The 20,940-nt window shown below is 51.4% G+C and overlaps 1 protein-coding gene across 3 annotated transcripts; it reads right to left on the bottom strand.

The window, feature by feature from the left end:
• Positions 1-75: 75 nt before the first annotated feature.
• LOC132782041 (axin-1) lies at positions 76-14,552 on the bottom strand. 3 transcript variants are annotated; one of them, XM_060786685.2, is made up of 11 exons: positions 14,235-14,552; positions 10,980-12,047; positions 6,286-6,426; positions 5,951-6,047; positions 5,693-5,830; positions 4,949-5,472; positions 4,612-4,782; positions 2,788-3,033; positions 2,021-2,140; positions 1,530-1,697; positions 76-931 (listed from the first exon to the last, which is right to left on the bottom strand). In XM_060786685.2, the coding sequence occupies exons 2-11, from the start codon at positions 11,951-11,953 to the stop codon at positions 805-807; spliced, it is 2,706 nt and encodes a 901-aa protein (XP_060642668.2). In that variant the 5' UTR covers positions 11,954-12,047; positions 14,235-14,552; the 3' UTR covers positions 76-804. The 3 variants fall into 3 exon arrangements, with proteins under 3 accessions (XP_060642668.2, XP_060642669.2, XP_060642670.2); XM_060786686.2 differs by lacking the exon at positions 14,235-14,552 and adding an exon at positions 13,861-14,160; XM_060786687.2 differs by lacking the exon at positions 2,021-2,140.
• Between the last annotated feature and the right edge of the window lie 6,388 nt (positions 14,553-20,940).

Raw genomic sequence — 20,940 nt, 5'->3', positions numbered from 1 at the left:
CCGGGGACCCCCACCCTCATGACCACACATAGAAGCAAATGGAAAGGGGCACCAATGAAGGCAAACGCGGAGGGCAACCCTTCAAACATGGGGTTTTATTCCATTATCATTATTATTATTATTATTATCCAAGTACCTTTCAAAAGATAAAATTGTACAAGTCGAGGTGTGAAAAATGTCCTGGAGGCACCAGCCGCCAACTGCCCAACCGCTGGCAGCTGATGCTTTGCTTACAAAATGTACATATTTACAGCCGAAGCCCCATCAGAAAACAGGGGAAACGAAGAAGACCTCTCCCCTCCGGGACGGACGGACAGGTCAGGCGCATTAAAAACCCCTCCCAGAAGGAAGGGAGGAAGCGGCCAGTCAGCCTCTTCTTCGGACCCAGGAGGAGGAGGAAGAGGAGGAGGAGAGAGCTGTGTGGTTTGAAGGCACTCAGTGAAGCAAATGCAGATGGGGGGCGGGATGCAGCAGTGAGACCCCCCCCCCAATCCCCTCAAGAGCCCTCTTTAAGAGGAAGGAAAGGCCAGGCCTCCCAGGCTGAGGGCAGCCCTGTCCTCCATGGAAAGCCCTTGAGGGCAGAGGCAATGGGGAGGGAGCCCCACAAAGCCCAGAGCAGGAAAGGGTCAAAGTGCACAAGGCCCCCTCTTCCTTCCTTCCCTCCCTCCCTCCCCATTCTGGAAAGTGGTGCCATGCAGGTTTTTCCCATTCATAACAGACTTGGAAGAGCAGCAGCAGCAGCCCTTCCCTGCAGTGCCCCAGAACAGGAGGAACTCTTAGGGGACCCCACCGATCTCCCCACTACTAGTCGATCTTTTCCACTTTCCCAATGATCTTCTCCTCGAAGATGGGCAGGACAGCCTCGTCCTCCCGCACCTCTTCGAAGACCACACCGCAGTCAAATTCGTCGCTCACTTTCTTGAAGTAATACCTGGGGAAAGTCGGAAATCATAAGATTCATAGAGTCGGAAGAGACCTCCTGGGCCATCCAGTCCAATCCCATTCTGCCAAGAAGCAGAAAAATCGCACTCAAAGCACCCCCGGCAGATGGCCATCCATCCTCTGCTAAAAAGTCTCCAAAGGAGTTTCTACCACACTCTGGGGCAGTGAGTTCCACTGTTGAACATTTCTCAAACTTAGGAAGTTCTTCCTCATGTTCCTGTAGTTTGAAGCCATTGTTCCACTGTGTCCTGGTCTCCAGGGCAGCAGAAAACAAGCCTGCTCCCTCCTCCCTATGACTTCCCCTCACATTTTGATCCATGCCCCTCATCATGTCTCCTCTCAGCCTTCTCTTCTGCAGGCTAAACATGCCCAGCTCTTTTTAAGCCACTCCTCATAGGGCTTGTTCCCCAGACCCTTAAGGGAGGGAGCTGTAGGTCCAGTCAAAGAGAATGTGCCCCAGAAAGGCCTGAGATCTAAGAACAGGCCAGGGAGAGACCCCTCCACCTGCCCCATGGCCTCACCTTGCCCCCTGTAAGGACCTATTGGGCCCCTCTGGCGGGTGCCACTCTTCCATCCCTGTTCCTCACCTGTAGTTCCCTTTCTTGGTGAGCAGCTCCTTGAATTGGCCCAGGGTGACCACGCGTCCCTTGACCAGCGTCCGGTAGGGGATGGGCTCCCCGCAGAAGTAGTAGGCCACCACAATGTTGTCGCAGGGCGGCTGGGGGGCTGGTGTGGGCCGCTTCTGGGTCTTCCCCCTGGAGGCAAAGGCAAGGCAGAGGAACATTACGACCAGGACACTGACCAGTTGACGCTTGCTGCGCTGTGAGTCCCATCAGTTTTGGAACAATGGGCCTGCAGCTGCATATGGCTGTCAAGGGATCCCAATAGAGCTGCCTTTCAGGACCAGGACTAGGAGGAGTGTGTGGGGAAGGAGGGAGTACGGGGTGACCCCTCCTCAAAACAGCCCCTCTTTTGCCTGGAAAGCCCCACCTGGACCTCCCGCCCCACCAAGCAACACTCAGACATGGACTCACACACACAGATGGGGGGATAGAGCAGGAGAGGAGGGGGCACATACTCGGGTGGCGTAGAGAGGTCCAGGTCGGAGACAGCGGGCACCACATTCAGGACCGGCAGGCAGGCCGGTCTGGCCGAGGAGGAGGAGGAGCGCCCTCGCTGGATGACCTCCTGGACATACCTGGGGAACAACCTCAGAGATTAGGCTTTCCTCCCCTGGAGAAGGGAGGAAGGAAGGGCAGGAGAGGGGAGGGGCTCCCCGAGGGGCCTGTCTGTCTATCTGGGAAGCAGGGGCTCTTGCCACCTGCCAGGCCTCCAGGCAAACCCAGCACAAGCAGCACGGAGCCAGGGAGGGAAAGGCCTTGGGGAGACCCAGGACACCATCCTAGGGCTTCTGTTGGGAGCATTTGCACACAGCCATCCATTCAAGAACCGGAGCACTCAGGGTCTCTGCCCACCACCAAGTTACTATTATTTATTTACTTCTTTTCTACCTCGCCTTCCTTGACCCCGGAGGGGACTCAAGGCGGCTTACAAATCCGGCAAAAATTTAACGCCGTACAGATAAACAAAACACATCTTGTCAAAATATAAAAAACAACCTAAACATATAAATGCTCACTACCCTCCCTATGCACCCTCCAGATGTGCCATGGGCTGTATGGGCGAGACCATACAGAGGGAGACTCGCTCCCACCCATTACGAGGGGAAGGAAGCCGGGCCAGGGCCAACTGCAGCCCCCAAGGCCCTCCCCTCTGGTCCTGGAAGGCAGCTCTTTGACCCCAGTGGAGACCCTCCACCAGCCCCCCTCCAGCCCCAGCCTGTACCTCTGCTTTCCTGGGACCTTCCCCGTCCGCTTCTCCTCCTCCTCCAGTCTCCGGCGGGCCTCCTCCAACTGCGTCAGGGGGTTGGGGGCCGGGTTGGGGGGCATGGTGGGGTCCTGGATGAAGGGGTGCGAGGGCTGCACCACGTTCCGCAGCTGAGCGCTGACCCATGGGTGCAGGGCCACGGGGCGCTCCACGGAGGCTGGCCGCGGCAGTTCATGGCCTAGCTGCTTCTTAACGCCGGAGGAACTTTACAGAGGGAAGGAAGAGAAGACTGGGTAATGGCCCCAAAACACAGCCCCTCCCACAAACACAAGGCAATGCTGGTGCTGTCGCAGAAAGGACCTCCCCTCTTTGCCAGCTGAGGGTTCACCATGTTTGGTGCCCAGAGGAGGACATCCATTGGGCATGGGCTGCCCTATGATTCTCCCCTCAGCTCCATTCCCATGTGTTTTTCCTTTACAGGCATTCGCATTCCCTTTTCTAACGTATTTATGTATTTTCTATATCTCTACCCCACATTTCTCAACCCCATAGGGGACTTGAGGAGGCTTACATATATAGGCAGCAATCTGATGCCAAAAAACACACAAAATAAGAACATATACATTAAACCAATCATTAAAAACACATAAAACCTTAAAACCACTACTTTAACATCACAGAATCCAGCATCATAGTCTGCAGTCATTCCAACTTGTCATTGCACTATTCCATAATTTTCTTATTGCGTTGACAGATTACTCACTGAATGCTTGGTCACACATCTATGTCTTTTGTTTTGCAATGCAACTATTAAGTATCCATTTTACTCAAGTCAAAGTATGTTATATTTTGTGGATCTATGCATTACGCTTTCTGCATCCTCGTGGTCCTGCTAGTTACTGTATGGCTATCGGGTGTGGCCCCTACAGTGATGGAGATGCTGGTTTCAATGTGATATATAACATACTTTGACCCGAGTAAATGGATACTTAATGGTTGCATTGCAAAACCAATCTGCTTGTAGAACAAAATGTTCTCCTTCAGATGACAGTATTCACAAGCATATTTAGGTAGATATTTTTAAATAATTGGCTTTGAACTTTGGTGGATTTTACCATTTGTGCCGAAAGTGCCAGAGTTGAAGAGATCCTGCAGGGCAGTTAAAGATGCTGGATAGTTGCAAATCTGGCAGTATCATGTCCAGCACAAGCATCATGCTTGGTCAACATTTCAAGTCCGTAACTTTGTTTGCATGGAAAAGGTTGCAGTCTAAACATTGGTCAAAATTTGTCGCGACACATTTTGATGCACAATTTTGAGTCAACCTGTTCGACTGGATTTTGCCTCCATAATGTCTAAATTAATTTCATTGGACTCAGCAGAAATATCTGTACAGGATTTCAATTTACTAGCCATTCTTATACCTTTAGTTTCAATTTTATTAGACTCCAAAAAGCCCATTTCTTAAATGTCGTGCTCACACTGACTACCCTTCAGATAAAGGGGTCTAGATCAGGAACAATTGCAGTTCCGCACCTCAAATTTTGGGAAACTTAGTTTTAACACCTGACTGGTGCTACAGCTAAAATTTGAACAAAAATGGAGAATATGATGGTGAGAACTTTTAGACCACTTGGTATGGATCTAAAGGTCAGGAGGGAGGGGGCTGATCTAATTTCACTTGGAAGGGGGTTTCATAGCCAAGGGGCCACCACTGATAAGGCCCTGTCTCTCATCCCCACCAATTGCACATGCATGCGATTCCTCTCCTCTCCCCAACAGGATGCTCTGGCCATTGGGCCCAGGAGACACATACACAGGCACACCCCCCACAGGGCTCACCTGTGGCCAGTCTTCTTGTGCCGGCTGATCTCCTTCTCACCCTCAATGATCCACTGGAGGATCTTCTGGTTCCTCTCCACATCCTCTGGTGACCCAGGGACTTCATAGCCATCGCCTTTGCCCCCCTCGCCCTTCTTGGCACTACGCTTGGAGAGGAGGCTGGCTTTGCCGCTGCAGAGAAGTGAGTGAGGAGGGGGAGGATGAAGGCCAAGGGGCAGGGCCATATCTCTGAGCCAGGCTCCCTCCCCTCCCAAGGCCCGAGGGGCCCACATGGCGAAGCAGTCGTGGTGTAGCTCAAGTAGGCCTCCCTCCCTCCCCCCATTTTCCCATGTCTCACCTGTAGGCCGCAGGGTCCAGGCAGGCGCTCTCCCCGTAGAGCCGGGGCTTGTGGGCACCTTCCACGCCCCACCCAAAGGGACCGACCACCCGCCCCACGGGGCCCTCGGCCTCCGCGGGGGGTGGCTCCTTGCCCTTGAGGGGGCCGTGGTGATGTGCCGCATGGTGAAAGACGTGCTTGTGGTGGTGCAGGCCGGCGCCCTCCAACCTGGGCCCCACCTTCCCCGCATGCTTCCCGTGCCCCAAGGGCAATGGGGGCCCCACCACTGCCATGGGGCCATGGAGGGCGGGCTTGCCGAGGGTCACAGCGGGGCCACTGTCTGGGGAGCGGGGCTTGGGGGACTGGCAGCCAGGGGTCTTCATAACCCGCTGGACGTGTTCATCCAGGATGCTCTCCGGGTTTTCCTCGTGGGCGTCCCTGGGCGGGGCTTCAGAGTAGCAGCGGGGGCCGAAATGGGGCAGGAGCACCTTGTGGCCCCCCAGGCAGGGGGCCAAAGGCATTTCCAGCTCTTCGCCTTCTTCCTCCTGCAAAAGGCACCAAATGAGTCTGGTGAAACTAGAGGAGGGGTCCCCCAAAGCCCGACAAGTGGCAAAAGGCCGTGCCTCTGCCCTGACCTCCCTAATCTTTGCCACAGAGAAAGGATCCCCCAAGGAAAAGGGGCATGGAGGAAGGTGGGGGTGAAGCTTGAGGAAGTGGCCCCAACCAATGGGACAAGCCCCCCAAAGCCCCCCTTCCCTCACTCACTGCACGGACGCGCTTCAGTCGCTCCTCCAGCTTAGCCTCGGCTTCCCGGTCCCTCAGGACCTCCTCCAGCCGGTGGATCAGCTCCGCAGCAAACTTATGGGGTTCAACGTGGATATCCTTTGGCATTCGATAAGTACGCTTCACGGAAAAGATGCAGAGAGGGAATGAGCCCCACGTCATCCCATCCCCATATGAGAAGGGCCCCCTTCCCAGTTTGGGGGGACCACACAGGGGAACACTGGGGCCAGGACCACTCACAGGAATGTGAGGTAGAGGCACGCGTCCGTTGGCTTTGGCACTTTCCTGCATCTCTCTGCGATGCTGCTTCCGGAGTCGGTAGGGAGGGATCCCATCTCTGCCAAGGAAAGGAGGTGTCAGGGGGCACCCCACGGCAGAACGACCAGAAGCATGCTGCCTCCTGCAGCCAGGAAGGGCCTTGCCTCCTTCTCCCCTTTGGCAGCCCCTTCCCTTTAACTGCTACTGTCCCTCCGTTTCATCCACAATTGGGGGGACAGCCCCTATTCTTCCCTAAATAAGAATTGGCTGTGTCCCTGCCCAACCCCAATCCCCAATCCTCCCTTCGCCCTGCTCACACGCTGCTGTCGGTCAGCGACATGGTGTCGGCATCACTGGACATGCTGTGCTGCTCGCTGTCATTGGCACTGGCGGCCGGGGCCAAAGCGAAGCCCGTGTTGACGTAGTAGGGGTGCACCGGCTCCCTCCACGGACTGGGTCTGGCAGCAGAAAGCAAGGGGCACCGAGGTCAGGGCAACGGGGCACAAGGACCTCCTCCCCAAAGGGTGTATCTAGACCTGCTGCCTGGTCAGAAAAGGGTTTGCGCAAACAAAAGCAAGGAGGGGCGTCCATCCCGGACGCACAGGCTTTGGCCAGACCATGAAGAGGGCATTGGGTGGCCAGGCTCTGGAAAGGTCTCTCTTCTCTTGCCTAGGGCGGGCTCCTCCTGTGCCAAGTGGGGCAGTAAAGCCACAGGAAAGGACTCCAGAACCACAGCCAGCCAAATAGGGCCAATGGAATCAAGCCTTGGAGAATATTTAGCCCCTAGTTGTCCTACGTAGTAGTCGCACATCCTTCACTTTATCCCATGCCCTCTCTCTATTACTGCAGCTGGTACTTATTTTATTCCAATGTTTACATTCTGGCCATGGTGCCAGTAATTTACCACCACAGTTAGAGGATTGCAGCTTGATTGAGTCTGGGTTGATGTTTTTATATGTGCATGTGTTTTATGTTATTGTATGTTATATTGCGTTCACTTTTATGTTTGTTGTTTGGCACTTTGTGACATCTGTAAGCTGCCTTGAGTCCCTTCAGGGAGATGGTGATGGTGGTAGGATATGAGAATAAAGATATTATTATTATTATTATTATTATTATTATGGCAAGCATCCTCAGAGGTAGTGAGGTCTGTTGGAACTAGGAAAATGGCTTTATATATCTGTGGAATGACCAGGGTGGGACTCTTGTCTGCTGGAGCTAGGTGTGAATGTTTCAACTGATTTCTGCATTGCTTGTCACTTGGAGGAAACTTTCCTAGGAGGGGGACATCTTTGCTCCTGAGGAAGCCCTCCTTGGGGCAATGGAGCAGGCAAGCCATTCTCCAGCACTAACAATCCCTTGAGCCATTTCAACAGACCCCCTAAGGGCCCTTCCACACAGCCCTATATCCCGGAATATCAAGGCAGGAAATCCCACATTATCTGAGTTTGGATTCAGATAACCCAGTTCAAAGCAGATATTGTGGGACTTCTGCCTTGATATTCTGGAATATAGTGCTGTGTGGATGGGCCTTGATTTCTCTCCCTCCACCCCAGAGATATAGAACCACTTCCAGACAGGAGAAGGGGGTCACCATGCCCCAACCCTGTTCAAATGTTTGCAGATTCTAAATTGTATTGAAATTCTTTTAATGCAAACCACTTTGAAAGTCTCTTTGTGGAGAGAAAAAATGGGGTATCAACAAACATATAAACATAATACTAAACATCAAAATAATATTAACTTCTGGCTGCTGTCCATGGTCCAAGCAGCCCCACAGCTCCCCCTTCCCAGCTCTGTCCAATCTGGTCCTGGGGTAATCCTGATAATCCCAAGGAGGCCCCACAAGCACCAAAATCCAAGCCCAGGAAAGAATCCCAACCATCTCAGCCCCCCTTCTGCCATTCACCCTTTGCCCCCTGCCCCCACCATCCCTCCTAAATTCTGCAAATGGGGTCCTGTTTACAAATCTCTTGGGGCCATTTAGAGCTGGATTTGCTTCTAAAGCATTTTGAGAGCAACAAAAGCAGAAAACATGGACCAAGGCATGCTTTCAGAGGGCCACCGATTGTGCGCCTGCAAGCGCACACACAAGGAAAGCGCATGCTGTCCTCCACTCTGTGTTCTATTTTTACCACAAACATTTGGTGCACAATTGAGAAGGAACAGGTGACAGTGGGGTCCTGCCTCCGCAAACAACCAGAGCCTGAGAAGTCAATGGGGAGGAGCAGGGGAGAAGGGGGCTTTTGTCCAAGCCAGCTATGCTACCCCCTTAACCCTCAGGGAGGGTGTCTCTTGTGCCAGGCCCCAACTGGCATACACCCCCCCCCCCCAAAAAAAAACCTTCAGATGCCAAGGCTTGGTGCACAGTAGGGGCTCTGAAAGCTTCTTTTTCTTACAATCATTGTTGACAATTCCTGTACAAGCAACAGGATATTTTTATCTCTGGGATCTTAGGGGCAGCAGTCTGGAAGGAAGAGGGGGCTTTCAGAGCTTGTCCCCCACATTGAGATGGGTCACCAATGTGTCTGATTAGAAGGGGGGAAAGGATACCATTGATTTAGGGGGATGCTCCCTGTTCTGCCAGTAGTTAGGTAGAACTTGTCAGTAAATCAGAACAGGTACATTTTAAGTGTAACTCCAGCCTATCTATCTATCTATCTATCTATCTATCTATCTATCTATCTATCTATCTATCTATCTATCGATCCTATCTATCTATCTATCTATCTATCTATCTATCCATCCATCCATCCATCCATCCATCCATCCATCCATGTTTATTCATTGTAGCTTTGGATAGCACAGGGAAGGGTAAAAAAACCCTGTTGCATTTGTTTTACTGTCTGTGCCCTCGTTCAGAAGGTGCCGGCTCACTTTCTGTCCCTTTGATAATTGGATTTTGGAAATTTTGGTTTGTTGTGGAAATAAGGATTGGAGATAAAGCTTCAGCAAAGACCCCTTTTTCCCATGATAATAACTCTAACAGAAATGGATTTCCCTTCCTTCCAAAAGGAAGATGTCTCTCACTTCCTGTTGTCTCAACCCTGTTCTTAACTATGAATCATTTATGTCAGATGTTGGTAACTTGCGGACTGATCTATAAACAATAGGATATAATTACATCAAGGGGACCACTGACTGCTTAGGGAAGTTGATGAAGAAACACAACCTACAAACAGACCCACTAAGAAAATCCAACAAATGCTACGTTCAGCAAAGGACAAGAGGGTTCTTCTCACCTCTGCAGGAGTCTACCTTATACCATGCAGCTGTGGACAGGTCTACAGAGGGTCCACTAAACACAGCATTGCCCAGACATGAATCAAGGAACATGAAAGGCACTGCAGACTACTTCAACCAAAGAAGTCAGCCATTACAAAGCACCTGATGAACCAACCTGTACACAGCATATTATTTGAGAACACAGAAATGCTGGACCACTCTCACAACCACCATGTCAGACTACACAGAGAAGCCACTGAAATCCACAAGCATGTGGACCATTTCAACAGAAAGGAAGAAACAATGAAAATAAACAAAATCTGGCTACCAGTATTAACAAAAACTTTAAAATTAGGACAGTTAATAAAGAACAACACTCAGAAAACAAGGGAATTCCAGACAGGAAACCATCAGGACCAGCAAACATCTCCCAGCAAAGGATTCCCCTAGGCAGGAATCAGGCAAGCCTTGAAGCTGCAAGGTTTTGCAATGCTGATCAAGATGATTAATTGCAACAGTCCCACTTGCCTCCAACAGACAAGAGTTCTTTCTCCCACCCTGGACCTTCCATAGATATATAAACCCCCCTTTCTTAGTTTCCAACAGACCTCACAACCTACGAGGATGCCTGCCATAGATGTGGGCAAAACATCAGGAGAGAATGCTTCAGGAACATGGCCATACTGCCTGGAAAACTTACAGCAACCCGGGATATTATTATCGCTGAGATTCCAGGGATAGCAGTCTGGAAAGGAGGACACCATTCCCAGCCTGTCCCCCACATTGAGATGGGGCACCAGTGTTGGGGACAGGATGCCACCAATTAGGGGTGTTTCCTTTTCTGACAAGCTTTTGACCATATTTAGGCTCTCTAATAATATATAAATGAAGACCTTTAGATTCTTTATTAACATCTTATACTTCTGAGATCGAATACTGCTGTTTTACCTACAGCAATTGCTGTATTTTATTGATTTTACCAGAGGATACTGTGAATTTATGATGCTGTGTTGATTGTTTATTGCCTACTTGTATGTTTTGCTTAGCACTCTTGTATATTGTATATTTTGTTTATCCAGTGTGCCTTCCCTGAATAAAGGAAACAATCCCCTGCAAACACTCTGAGAAGCACTTTAATTACCCGTTGGGTTGCTCTTTACTTTTGATTTAAAACCCTCCAAATAGATACATCCTCTGCTCGTGTCCAGCATTTATTTTTAAAGTTCTAACTATTACATTTGGCCCAGCCATAGGTTTTTAAACTCTTCTGTGTTACTGTCTACTTATGAGTTATATTAATTGTATTGTTTATTTTGTTTATTGCTTGTTATTTTATTATTGCTTGTTGCTTTTGATGTGCTGTTGGGTTTGGCCTCATGTTAGCTGCTCCAAGTCCCTTGGGGAGATGGTGGCAGGGTATAAAGTATTATTATTATTATTGTTATTATTATTATTATTATTATTATTATTATTATTATTATTATATTGCACGCCACCTTGAGTGTTTTGTGAGCTGTCCCGAGTCCCTCTGGGAGATGGTGGCAAGATATAAATAAAAGTTGATTATTATTACTATTATTCCTGCCTTTCCAATACAGCCATGTGCCCTGCTGCAGTGGACAGGCTGTTCTCCAGCACTCTCTTCAACAGAAAGGCCGGAGAGTGCCTCTTTCAGTAGCTGGAAAAAGGCGCTGCCCTCTTCCCCAGAGAAGCGTCGTGTGGCCCAACTCCCAGCCAGGACCCCTCCATTCCCCTCAATATGTGACGACAAGCCCTTGCCTCTCACCTGAACTCCCGTCCCTCGCTGTAGCGTCTGGGGGCCACTGCAGAAGTGCTGCTAGGGCTGATGGCAGAGGGAGGGGCTCCGTGAGTGGCCTGCTGGACGGTGGTCTCCCTTAGCAGCGTCTGGGTCAGGCATCCAGCAGGGGCAGGCAGCAAGGGGTCCCTGGGGGCTTCAACCACTGCCCGGCCCATGGCCCCCTTCCCCTCAGGAACCCCCTCGCCCTTCCACTCCTCATCCTCGTTGAGGGTGGGAAGGTAGCCTGGGAGGCCCTTCCCGTTGCTTTCGGGGCTGTGCTCTCCGCAGGGGCCTTTCGGGCTCTCCCCGCCTCCACAGCCCCCTCCTCCTCCACCACTCCTGGCATATTCCAGGTAGATGTCGGACTTGAGGAAGAGCGGGTAGGAGTGCTCCTCAATCGCGGCTTGGACCTCGGTCTGGGCCCGATCGAAGGCGTCCGGATCCACCAGCTGCCGCAGGACACAGTCCCTGATGAAGCTCTTGGTGGCCGGCTTGACCCTGCGTGCAACCACGCCGGCACCGTGCAAAACATACTTTTTGTAGATGGCCCTGGCCAGCTTCAACCGCTTCTCCTCACTGCCTTCGCTGGGCGCCAGCTTCCGGAAGCCGCTGCAGGCGAACCAGAAGTCCAGCAGGTCGGCACAGCCTTCCTCGCGCAGGAAGCTGCGGAAGAGTTGGGTCCCATCCCGGTCGTCCAACAGCGAGTGTAGAGAGCCGGCCCAGCGCAAGGCGGGGGGTGTCGGGGAGGCGCTGCCCTCAGGCTCATAGCCCAAGTCCAGGTCCGGTCGACGGGGTGTGGCTTCTGCCTTGAGGGCCTCCCCACTGTGGAAGAAGCCCCCGTGGCTGGGCAGGCGCACTGTTTCTGCGGAAACCAGCTCTCCTTCCTCGCCGGGGACCGGGGGTCGCGGGGCGTCCTCCGAGAAGCCGCCCCCAGGGTCCGGCGTGAAGCCAGGCACACTCATCCTTGTTGCCAGGGCCACTGCGTCCGTCCGGAGGAGAAGGGGCAGGGCAGTGGGAGCCTCTCAGCGTGCCCCCAGGCAGGAGGCCCAGCGCCGGCTGCAAGGAACAAGGAGAGTGTCCAGTTTAATGCCAGATGCACAAGTGAAAGCAAATAAAAGGGGCTTTACTTCAGCCAAAAGAATTGAATATGCACTGGGTTGTAGGTTGTTCGGGCTATATGGCCGTGTTTGCCATAGATGCAGGTGAAACGTCAGGAGAGAATGCTTCTAGAACACGGCCATATAGCCCGAAAAACCTACAACAACCTAGTGATTCCAGCCATGAAAGCCTTCAACAATACAGTGAATATACAGTAACACAAAACAGAGTCTTTTCTTCAGACAACAAATTAAAGTCATGAAAATCAGAAGTCTTCAAACAGCTAGCAAACAATGTCTTGGAAACAAAGCATCCTTACAAACAACAAGAGCCTTCAGAGATCAGACGGTGGAGCCACGGCAGGGTGCTGGTAGCAGGAGCTCCCCCAGAATAGGGGCCCCTGACTTTGCTGCTAATTTATAGTCCAGCACAGCTATCCCTAGGGCATGGTCTGAATACTCAGTGTTTTCTCTGCTAGCCTCACTGATCTTATAGAATCACAGAGTTGGATGAGACCTCCTGGGCCATCCAGTCCAAACCCCTGCCACGAAGAAGGAAAACTGCATTCAAAGCACCCCCAACAGATGGCCATCCAGAGCTCCTGACTTTGCAGCTAATTTATAGTCCAGCACAGCTATCCCTAGGGGACGGTCTGAATACTCAGTGTTTTCTCTGCTAGCCTCACTGATCTTATAGAATCACAGAGTTGGATGAGACCTCCTGGGCTATCCAGTCCAAACCCCTGCCACGAAGAAGGAAAACTGCATTCAAAGCACCCCCAACAGATGGCCATCCGGAGTCCCTGACTTTGCTGCTAATTTATAGTCCAGCACAGCTATCCCTAGGGGACGGTCTGAATACTCAGTGTTTTCTCTGCTAGCCTCACTGATCTTATAGAATCATAGATTTGGAAGAGACCTCCTGGGCCATCCAGTCCAACCCCCTGCCAGGAAGCAGGAACATCACATTCAGAGCACCCCCAACAGATGGCCATCCAGAGCTCCTGACTTTGCTGCTAATTTATAGTCCAGCACAGCTATCCCTAGGGCACGGTCTGAATACTCAGTGTGTTCTCTGCTAGCCTCATTGATCTTATAGAATCATTGAGTTGGAAGAGACCTCATGGGCCATCCAGTCCAACCCCCTACCAGGAAGCAGAAAAATTGCATTCAAAGCATCCCCAACAGATGGCCATCCAGCCATCCACTTCCAACAGACCTCACTACCTCTGAGGATGCTTGCCATAGATGCAGGCGAAACGTCAGGAGAAAATGCCTCTAGAACATGGCCATATAGCCCGGAAAAACCTACAACAACCCAGTGATTCCGGCCATGAAAGCCTTCGACAATACATTCGACAAAGTCCCTGACTTTGCTGCTAATTTATAGTCCAGCACACCTATCCCTAGGGCACGATCTGAATACTCAGTGTTTTCTCTGCTAGCCTCACTGATCTTATAGAATCACAGAGTTGGACAAGACATCCTGGGCCATACAGTCCAACCCTCTGCCAAGAAGAAGGAAAAGTGCATTCAAAGCATCCCCAACAGATGGCCATCCAGTCATCCACTTCCAACAGACCTCACTACCTCTGAGGATGCTTGCCATAGATGCAGGCCTCTAGAACATGGCCATAGACCCCGACAAAACCTACAACAACCCAGTGATTCCGGCCATGAAAGCCTTCGACAATACATTCATCCAGCCTCTGTTTAAAACCCTCCACCACCACATGCAGGGGCAGAGAGTTCCACTGCTGAACAGCTCTCACAGTCAGGAAGTTCTTCCTAATGTTCAGGTGGGCTCTCCTTTCGGCGTTGCAGAAATGAAGGGATTTCTGATCTATCTGCTGCCTCTCCTCCTCCTTCTTCCTCCCCAACACTCAGGCCCAAATCCCCAGAGTCAGAAGAGCAGTCCACAACAGAGAGAGAGGGACAATGGCAAGGATGGCCTCAGGAACCCTTCCCACAACACACAGCCTCAGGCCAAGCGGTGGGCGACCTGCCAGGCTCCAGGCTCCTATCATTCCCAGTCTGCAGACCCATCATCCCCATCCAGGGGGGAGGCGCCTGGGGAGTGGGGTCACGACCTCGGAAGCACCTGGAGGCACTTCCGGGGCGCCCAGAACCCCCAAACCTGGCTCACCTTCGGCCCGGCTGAGGCGGGAGGAGGAAGAGCCGGGGCCCAGGAGGCGGGGAGGCCGAGGAGGAGGAGGAGGAGGAGAAGGGCGGGCGGCGGCGGCGGGGGCCCATCTCGCTCTCCCCGCAGGAGACGGACGGGGTCACGCCGGGCCCGCTTCCTCCCTCCCTCGCTCTCTTTCTCGCTCGGCGGGGCCTGGCCTCTTCCTCCGCTCCTTCCTTCCTTCCTCCCTTCTTCCTTCCTTCCGTTCTTCCGCCGCCAGAGACGCAGAGGAGCTGGCCCAACAGCGCCCCCTGGCGGCCCGGATGCGCCTGCGCAGCCGGAAGAGCCGAAAAGGAAAGGAAGGCAGGCGCCGGAAGGAAGGCAAGAAGGGAGGAGATGAGCCCCGCCCCTCCTCTTGGCCCCGCCCCCTCTTAGCTCCGCCCCCTTGCCAGCCTCTTTCAAACACACTGTTCTAGGAGCATTCTCTCCTATGGCAGAGGCTTCCTCAGAAATTGTGAGGTCTCCTGTTGGAAACTAGGAAAAATTGGGTTTATATATCTGTGGAAAGAACTCTTGTCTTTAGTCGTCCAGAGGAGGGCGACTCAAATGATCAAGGGTCTGTAGAACAAGTCCTATGAGGAGCGGCTTAAGGAGCTGTTTAGCCTGAAGAAGAGAAGGCTGGGAGGAGGTATGATGTTGTTGTTGTTCATTCGTTCAGTCGTCTCCGACTCTTCGTGACCTCATGGACCAGCCCACGCCAGAGCTCCCTGTCGGCCGTCACCACCCCCAGCTCCTTCAAGGTCAGTCCAGTCACTTCAAGGATGCCATCCATCCATCTTGCCCTTGGTCGGCCCCTCTTCCTTTTGCCTTCCACCTTCCCCAGCATAATTGTCTTCTCTAGGCTTTGCTGTCTCCTCATGATGTGGCCAAAGTACTTCAACTTTGTCTCTAGTGTCCTTCCCTCCAATGAGCGGTTGGGCTTTATTTCCTGGAGGATGGACTGGTTGGATCTTCTCGCAGTCCAAGACACTCTCAGCACTTTCCTCCAACACCACAGCTCAAAAGCATCGATCTTCCTTCGCTCAGCCTTCCCTAAGGTCCAGCTCTCACATCCGTAGGTGACTACAGGGAATACCATGGCTTTGACTAGGCGGATCTTCGTTGCCAGTCTGATGTCTTCTACTCTTTACTATTTTATCGAGACTGGACATTGCTCTCCTCCCAAGAAGTAAGCGTCTTCTGATCTCCTGGCCACAGTCTGCATCTGCAGTAATCTTTGCGCCTAGAAATACAAAGTCTGTCACGGCCTCCACGTTTTCTCCCTCTAGTTCCCAGTTGTCAATCATTCTTGTTGCCATAATCTTGGTTTTTTTTTTTTTTTATGTTTAGCTGCAACCCGGCTTTTGCGCTTTCTTCTTTCACCTTGATTAGAAGGCTCCTCAGCTCCTCTTCGCTTTCGGCCATCAGAGTGGTGTCATCTGCATATCTGAGGTTGTTAATGATATACGAGATATGATAGCCATGTATAAATATGTGAGAGGAAGCCACAGGGAGGAGGGAGCAAGCTTGTCTTCTGCTTCCCTGGAGACTAGGACGCGGAACAATGGCTTCAAACTACAACAAAGGAGATTCCATCTGAGCATGAGGAAGAACTTCCTGACTGTGAGAGCCATTCAGCAGTGGAACTCTCTGTCCCGGAGTGTGGTGGAGGCTCCTTCTTTGGAAGCTTTTAAACAGAGGCTGGATGGCCATCTGTCAGGGATGATTTGAATGCAATATTCCTGTTTCTTGGAAGAATGGGGTTGGACTGGGTGGCCCATGAGGTCTCTTCCAACTCTTTGATTCTATGAATCTATGCTTGAGGCAAGTGTGAATGTTGCTGCTGGCCTGCTTGATTAACATTTGATAGCCTGGCAGTTTTTTTGTTTGTTTGGTTCTTACTGCCTGGGGGAATCCTTTGTTGAGAGGTGATTAGCTGTCCCTGATTGTTTCCTCTCTGGAGTTTCCCTGAGTTTGAGTGTTGTCTTGCTGTTATAATTTTAAAGTTTATTAATATTGGTATCCAGATTTTGTTCATTTCCATGGTTTCCTCCTTTCTGTTGAAATTGTCCACATGCTTGTGGATTTCAATGGCGTCTCTGACATGGTGGTTGTGAGAGTGGTCCAGCATTTCTGTGTTCTCCAATAATATGCTGTGTCCAGGTTGGTTCATCAGGTGCTCTGCTATGGCTGACTTCTCTGGTTGGAGTAATCTGCATGCCACATTATCACGGGGTGTGTGCAGCCCCTGGTAGCGCAGTAGGTTAAACCCCTGTGCTGGCAGGACTGAAGACCGACAGGTCGCAGGTTCGAATCCGGGGAGAGGCGGATGAGCTCCCTCTATCAGCTCCAGCTCCTCATGCGGGGACATGAGAGAAGCCTCCCACAAGGATGATAAAACATCTAATCATCCAGGCGACCCCTAGGCAACGTCCTTGCAGACGGCCAATTCTCTCACACCAGAAGCGACTTGTAGTTTCTCAGGTCACTCCTGACACGACCAAATTATCATGGGGTGTCTGTGCCCTACACCACTGGAGAAATTACACTGTTTACCTGGTATTACACCACCTGACATCTGCCGGGAAGTAGCAACCAATCATGAAAGGACCAAGGCAGTGACATCTCCAGCTCATCCCCTGTTTGGGTATCAGCCAGCACATCAACGACTTAAATCAAGAAATAGTTTTCTAAGATCTACAGAGACACTCGCTGGAACACCTCAGCAAGCGAGAGTCCAAAAGTGGCAGGCTCAAACCCAGAACCTCAATCAGTGGCTGATACCAAATGAGAGACTCCCTCCTGGGCACACAGAAGACTGGGCGACTTGGCAGGCGCTGAACAGACTGCGCTCTGTCACCACGAAATACAGAGCCAGCCTCAAGAAATGTGGCTACAAAGTGGAATCCACAACATGCGAGTGTGGAGAAGAGCAAACTACAGACCACCTGCTGCAATGCAACCTGAGCCCTGCCACATACATAATGGAAGACCTTCTTATAGTAACACCAGAGGCACTCCAAGTGGCCAGCTAGTAGTCTGCAGTGCCTTCCATGTTCCTTGATAATAATAATAATAATAATCTTTATTTATACCCCGCCACAATCTCCCCCAATGGGAACTCGGGGCCACTTACATGAGGCCAAGCCCAAACAACAAATTACAACAAAATAAAAACCCAAATACAAGCAACAACACAGTGAAATACATAAAACATATGAATACAATGAGTAATATACAAGTACAATAGAAATTTTCAAGAGGGATCTCAAAACCTGGTTTTTCCAATGCACTTTTGGAGAGTAGCCATATTATCATACACAGTTGCTCCCCCTCACCGGTTTTTGTCCCCAGAGTATATTTCCCCACCTGTATGAAGGTCTATATTTATGACCCCGTTCTTTTATGAGTTTCTCCCCCACAAACAATCTGCTCCATCCCTATCTCATCCTGATTTTAGTATTTTTAGTATCTTAGTTTTTATCTTGCACATGTGGCCCGCTCATTGTTATTTTATTTTATTGTGTATGATTTTGCTTTATCATTTTTGTACTCATATGTTGTATGTATATTACTGTGTTGTTAATTGTGTTTTGCTTTTATTTTTTTGTAATATGCTGTTGGGCTTGGCCTCATGTAAGCCGCCCCGAGTCCCCATTGGGGAGATGCTGGTGGGGTATTAAATAAAGAATATTATTATTATTACAATATGCACAATCACAATAACAATGAGCGGGCCACATGTGCAAGATAAAATGTTAAAACTCAGAGTGAGATAAAAGAGGAGCAGATTATTTGCGAGGGAGAGCTCGTAAAGAAACGGGGTTGTAAAAACAGTCCTTCATACAAGGCGGGGGGAGTGTAATCCAGGGACAAAAACATTGAGGGGAGCCATTGTGTACAGTTGTGTGGCTACTCTCCAAAGGCGCAATGGAAAAGCCAGGTTTTGAGGTTCTTTTTAAAGGTTTCTAAGGTGGGAGCTTTCCTAATCTCTCCGGGCAATGATTCGTGTTTGGGCAATGGTACTGCGTTTGGTGATCCCTATGTAGACTTGTCCACAGCTGCATGGTATACGGTAGACTCCTGCAGAAGTGAGAGGATCTTTCTTGTCCTTTGCTGAATGTAGCATTTGTTGGATTTTCTTGGTGAGTCTGTAGATAGTTTGTATGTTGTGTTTCCTCATCAGCTTCCCTATGCGGTCAGTGGTTCCCTTGATGTATGGCAAGAACACTTTTCGTCTGGGTGGATCTTTGTCTTTACTCTCGTGGCTTGTTCTCGGTCTTGCAGCTCTTCTGATGTCTGGTGGTCTCCATTGGCCTGTAAAGCCCAGTTTAGGTGGTTCAGTTCATCTTGGAGGAGGTGGGGTTCGCAGATTCTTTTTGCACGGTCTGCCAGGGCTTTAATTATGTTTCTTTTTTAACTTGGGTGATGCTTGGAGTTTTTATGTAGGTATCTATCTGTGTGTGTAAGTTTTCTGTAGACTGTGTGACCCAATTGTTGATCTGGTTTGCGGATGACTAGGACATCTGAGTAGATCAATAGGTACCGCTCCGGCGGGAAGGTAACGGCGCTCCATGCAGTCATGCCGGCCACATGACCTTGGAGGTGTCTACGGACAACGCTGGCTCTTCGGCTTAGAAATGGAGATGAGCACCACGCCCCAGAGTCAGACATGACTGGACTTAATGTCAGCGGACTACCTTTAATTAGGACATCTAGAAAAGTCAGTCTTCCTTCATTTTCTTTTTCCATGGTGAATTGGATGTTTGGGTGGATGCTGTTAAGATGGTCCAGGAACCTGTTTTGTTCTTCTTCTCCATGGCTCCAAGTGGGGAAAGTGTCGTGCACATATCTGAACCATATAGTGGGTTATTTTGTTGCTATTTCCAGGGCTTCTTTTTCAAAGTGTTGCATGTAGAAATGTGCTATGACTGGGCGGAGAGGGCTCCCCGCACACATTCTCGCATAATGTCATCCAAGTGTTTTGGACTCCAACTCCCATTCGTAACAGCCTCAGGCCCTTTCCTTTTCCCCCTCAGCCGCTTAAGCGGCTGAGGGGGAAAAGGAAGGGGCCTGAGGCTGTTAGGGATGGTGGGAGTTGGAGTCCAAAACACCTGGAGGGCCCAAGTTGCCCCATGGCTGTTCTAGTTGTACTCTTCACCTCCCTGCTTTGACAAAAGCAGGGCACACGTGTGTTGCTCTGGCACAAGAACAGCCCCCAGCACCACCCCATGGCAGTCCTTTCATTGGTACGCACAGGGCTGCAAGAGGGTGGTGGAAGAAGGAGACGCAGTCCCAGCAGGGCCCTACTCCTCTCCCACTCTTGGTGCCCCTTGCTGTTGTGCATTGAGCGGAGGGGCCCTTTGAAAGCGATGAAAGCTTTGCGGGCCTCTCTTCCCACTGCCCCAGACCCCCAGCCGGGCCACCTCTGCAGCCCATGCATTATGTATGTCAGTACCGCCCGGACCTTTTGTTGGTGCTGAATGTGTTGCGGCCAATCAAAGCAGACTGGATTAGCCACAGTGGATTAAAAGGTTTAGACCTCATAATGCAACCATTGCCCCAGAAGGTGCCTTTGAAGGCGGCACAACTGTCATCGGCCATTTGTGAGTCTGCGCCTTCTTCAGATGGGGGAAGAAGGCAGAGGCAGCGAAGAGCAGTCTGTTTGCAGAAGAGAAGTGCGCCAGGGAGGCAGGGTGACTGCGTTTCCTCCTCTTCAAACTCCTGGCCCACTTTGGGAGGGAGGGAAGGCAGGCAGGCAGAGCAAGAGCCCTCCTGCAAGCAGACTGGTCTGTGATGGCTTGCTGTGGAGCCCTTCCAGCAACCTCTCCTTTCCTGTGGGGCCCAGGACCTGGCCTGGAGAAGTTTGGCCTGCTGCACAACCCAACAGGTAGCGACACTACTGAGTTACATAGAGGATGGTGCAGCCAATTGGGATGACTCTCCCTACCCCGCTGCAACCCTCACAGAAGGAGGTCTGCCCCACACTTTGATCTCCAGAGGGGCCGCAGGACATCAAATGGCCAAAAGATGCCCCACAGATCGATCTGGGTCCCACATTCTCATCCTTTGCTTTGTGACCAATGGGGATGGCAGGAGGGCGCGACTCACTCAGCAGGGGTCCAGAGCGACCGGGGGGGGGGGGGGGGGGCTCTGCGGACCCGCCTTTGCAAAGCTCAGCCTGAAACCCTGACAAAGGCAACCTGTGAGAAGGACCATGGTCACTGCCACCCCCCACCGGGACCGCTTTGTCTGCTGTTATTCTGGGGTGCGGAGAGGGGTCTGGGCGTGGCGCCGCCCATCGGAAGGGAGGAGGGAAGGTCCCATTGTCTCACCTGCTGCTCGGGTGGCGCGACCCTCTCGCTGGGCCCCCCGCCATCCGCCATGACTGCAGCCGCCATCCAGAGCACTGCCTGGCTCCCCGGGAAGCCCGTCCCTTGGCATGGCAGCCACCCTGGTGACCAGGAAGGTGCCAAGCACTAGTGATGTGCTGCAGTAGCCTGGTCTTCCTGCACCGGATTGGCTGAGGACCGGACCCAAAGATGGCCCTTCCAATGCTATGGTAGCTATGGTAACTGGCCCTCGGTGGCGCCGCCACCGGTTCACTTATAATGGCTGGAACAACAGTTGTGACTGGGGCACTTTTATCCTGCCCAGAACCATTTCTCTCCCAGTTTTTGATTGAGGTGCT

This window comes from Anolis sagrei, chromosome Y, assembly GCF_037176765.1.
Source record: "Anolis sagrei isolate rAnoSag1 chromosome Y, rAnoSag1.mat, whole genome shotgun sequence".
Lineage (NCBI taxonomy): Eukaryota > Metazoa > Chordata > Lepidosauria > Squamata > Dactyloidae > Anolis > Anolis sagrei.
The sequence above is the reverse complement of the archived record's forward strand: the minus strand, read 5'-3'. Positions and strand labels throughout refer to the sequence as shown.

Coding starts and splice junctions, on each gene's coding strand:
- LOC132782041 (XM_060786685.2), bottom strand. CDS start 11,953: ATGAGTGTGCCTGGCTTCACGCCGGACCCTGGGGGCGGCTTCTCGGAG. Junction 2,141..2,787: donor AAGGTCCCAGGAAAGCAGAG/GTACAGGCTGGG, acceptor GTTGTTCCCCAG/GTATGTCCAGGAGGTCATCC. Junction 932..1,529: donor ACCAAGAAAGGGAACTACAG/GTGAGGAACAGG, acceptor GACTTTCCCCAG/GTATTACTTCAAGAAAGTGA.